Source organism: Eimeria mitis, genomic scaffold (genome assembly GCF_000499745.2).
Source record: "Eimeria mitis Houghton genomic scaffold, Emh_scaff819, whole genome shotgun sequence".
NCBI lineage: Eukaryota > Apicomplexa > Conoidasida > Eucoccidiorida > Eimeriidae > Eimeria > Eimeria mitis.
In genome coordinates, this window is record NW_013576018.1 from 3,563 (window position 1) to 4,014 (window position 452).

Genomic DNA, 452 nt, shown 5'->3' on the forward strand with positions numbered 1-452 from the left:
GCAGCAGCAGCTGCAACAGCAGCAGCAGCAACAACAGCAGCAGCCAGTTGAAGATAAGGAGCGGGTAATTCAGGAGCTGCAGCAGCAGCTGCAGCAGCTTCAGCAGCAGCAGCAAGAGCTGCAGCAGCAGCTGCAGCAGCAGACAGTGTTGAGGCAGCAGCAAGACGATCTGCTGCAGGAGAGGCAGCAGCAGATTGAACAGCTGCAGCAGAATCAGCAGCAGCAAGCAACACAAGAAGAGCTGCTGCTTCTTAAGCATAGCAACGAGGAGCTGCAGCAGCAGCTGCAGCAGCAGCAGGAGCAGCTACAGCAGTTGCTGCAGCAACAGGGTCAGCAGCAGCAGCAGCAGCAGCAGCAGCAGCAGCAAAAGAGTAATCTTGAGGTGCTTCTAGAGGAGCAGAAAGCAAAGGTGGTGGCGCTGCAGCAGACCCTTGAGAAGCAGCAGCAGCAGC

General features: G+C 57.1%; 1 protein-coding gene across 1 annotated transcript in view; it reads left to right on the plus strand.

Annotated features, from left to right (window-relative positions):
- EMH_0023040 (uncharacterized protein) overlaps window positions 1-452 on the plus strand; it is a gene marked incomplete at both ends in the record, with an annotated part of 13,540 nt that overhangs the window by 1,100 nt on the left and 11,988 nt on the right. Inside the window, one exon of the mRNA XM_013502057.1 lies at window positions 1-449. Within this exon, the coding sequence (XP_013357511.1) occupies window positions 1-449 (449 nt within the window). The remainder of the gene's footprint in view (window positions 450-452) is intronic.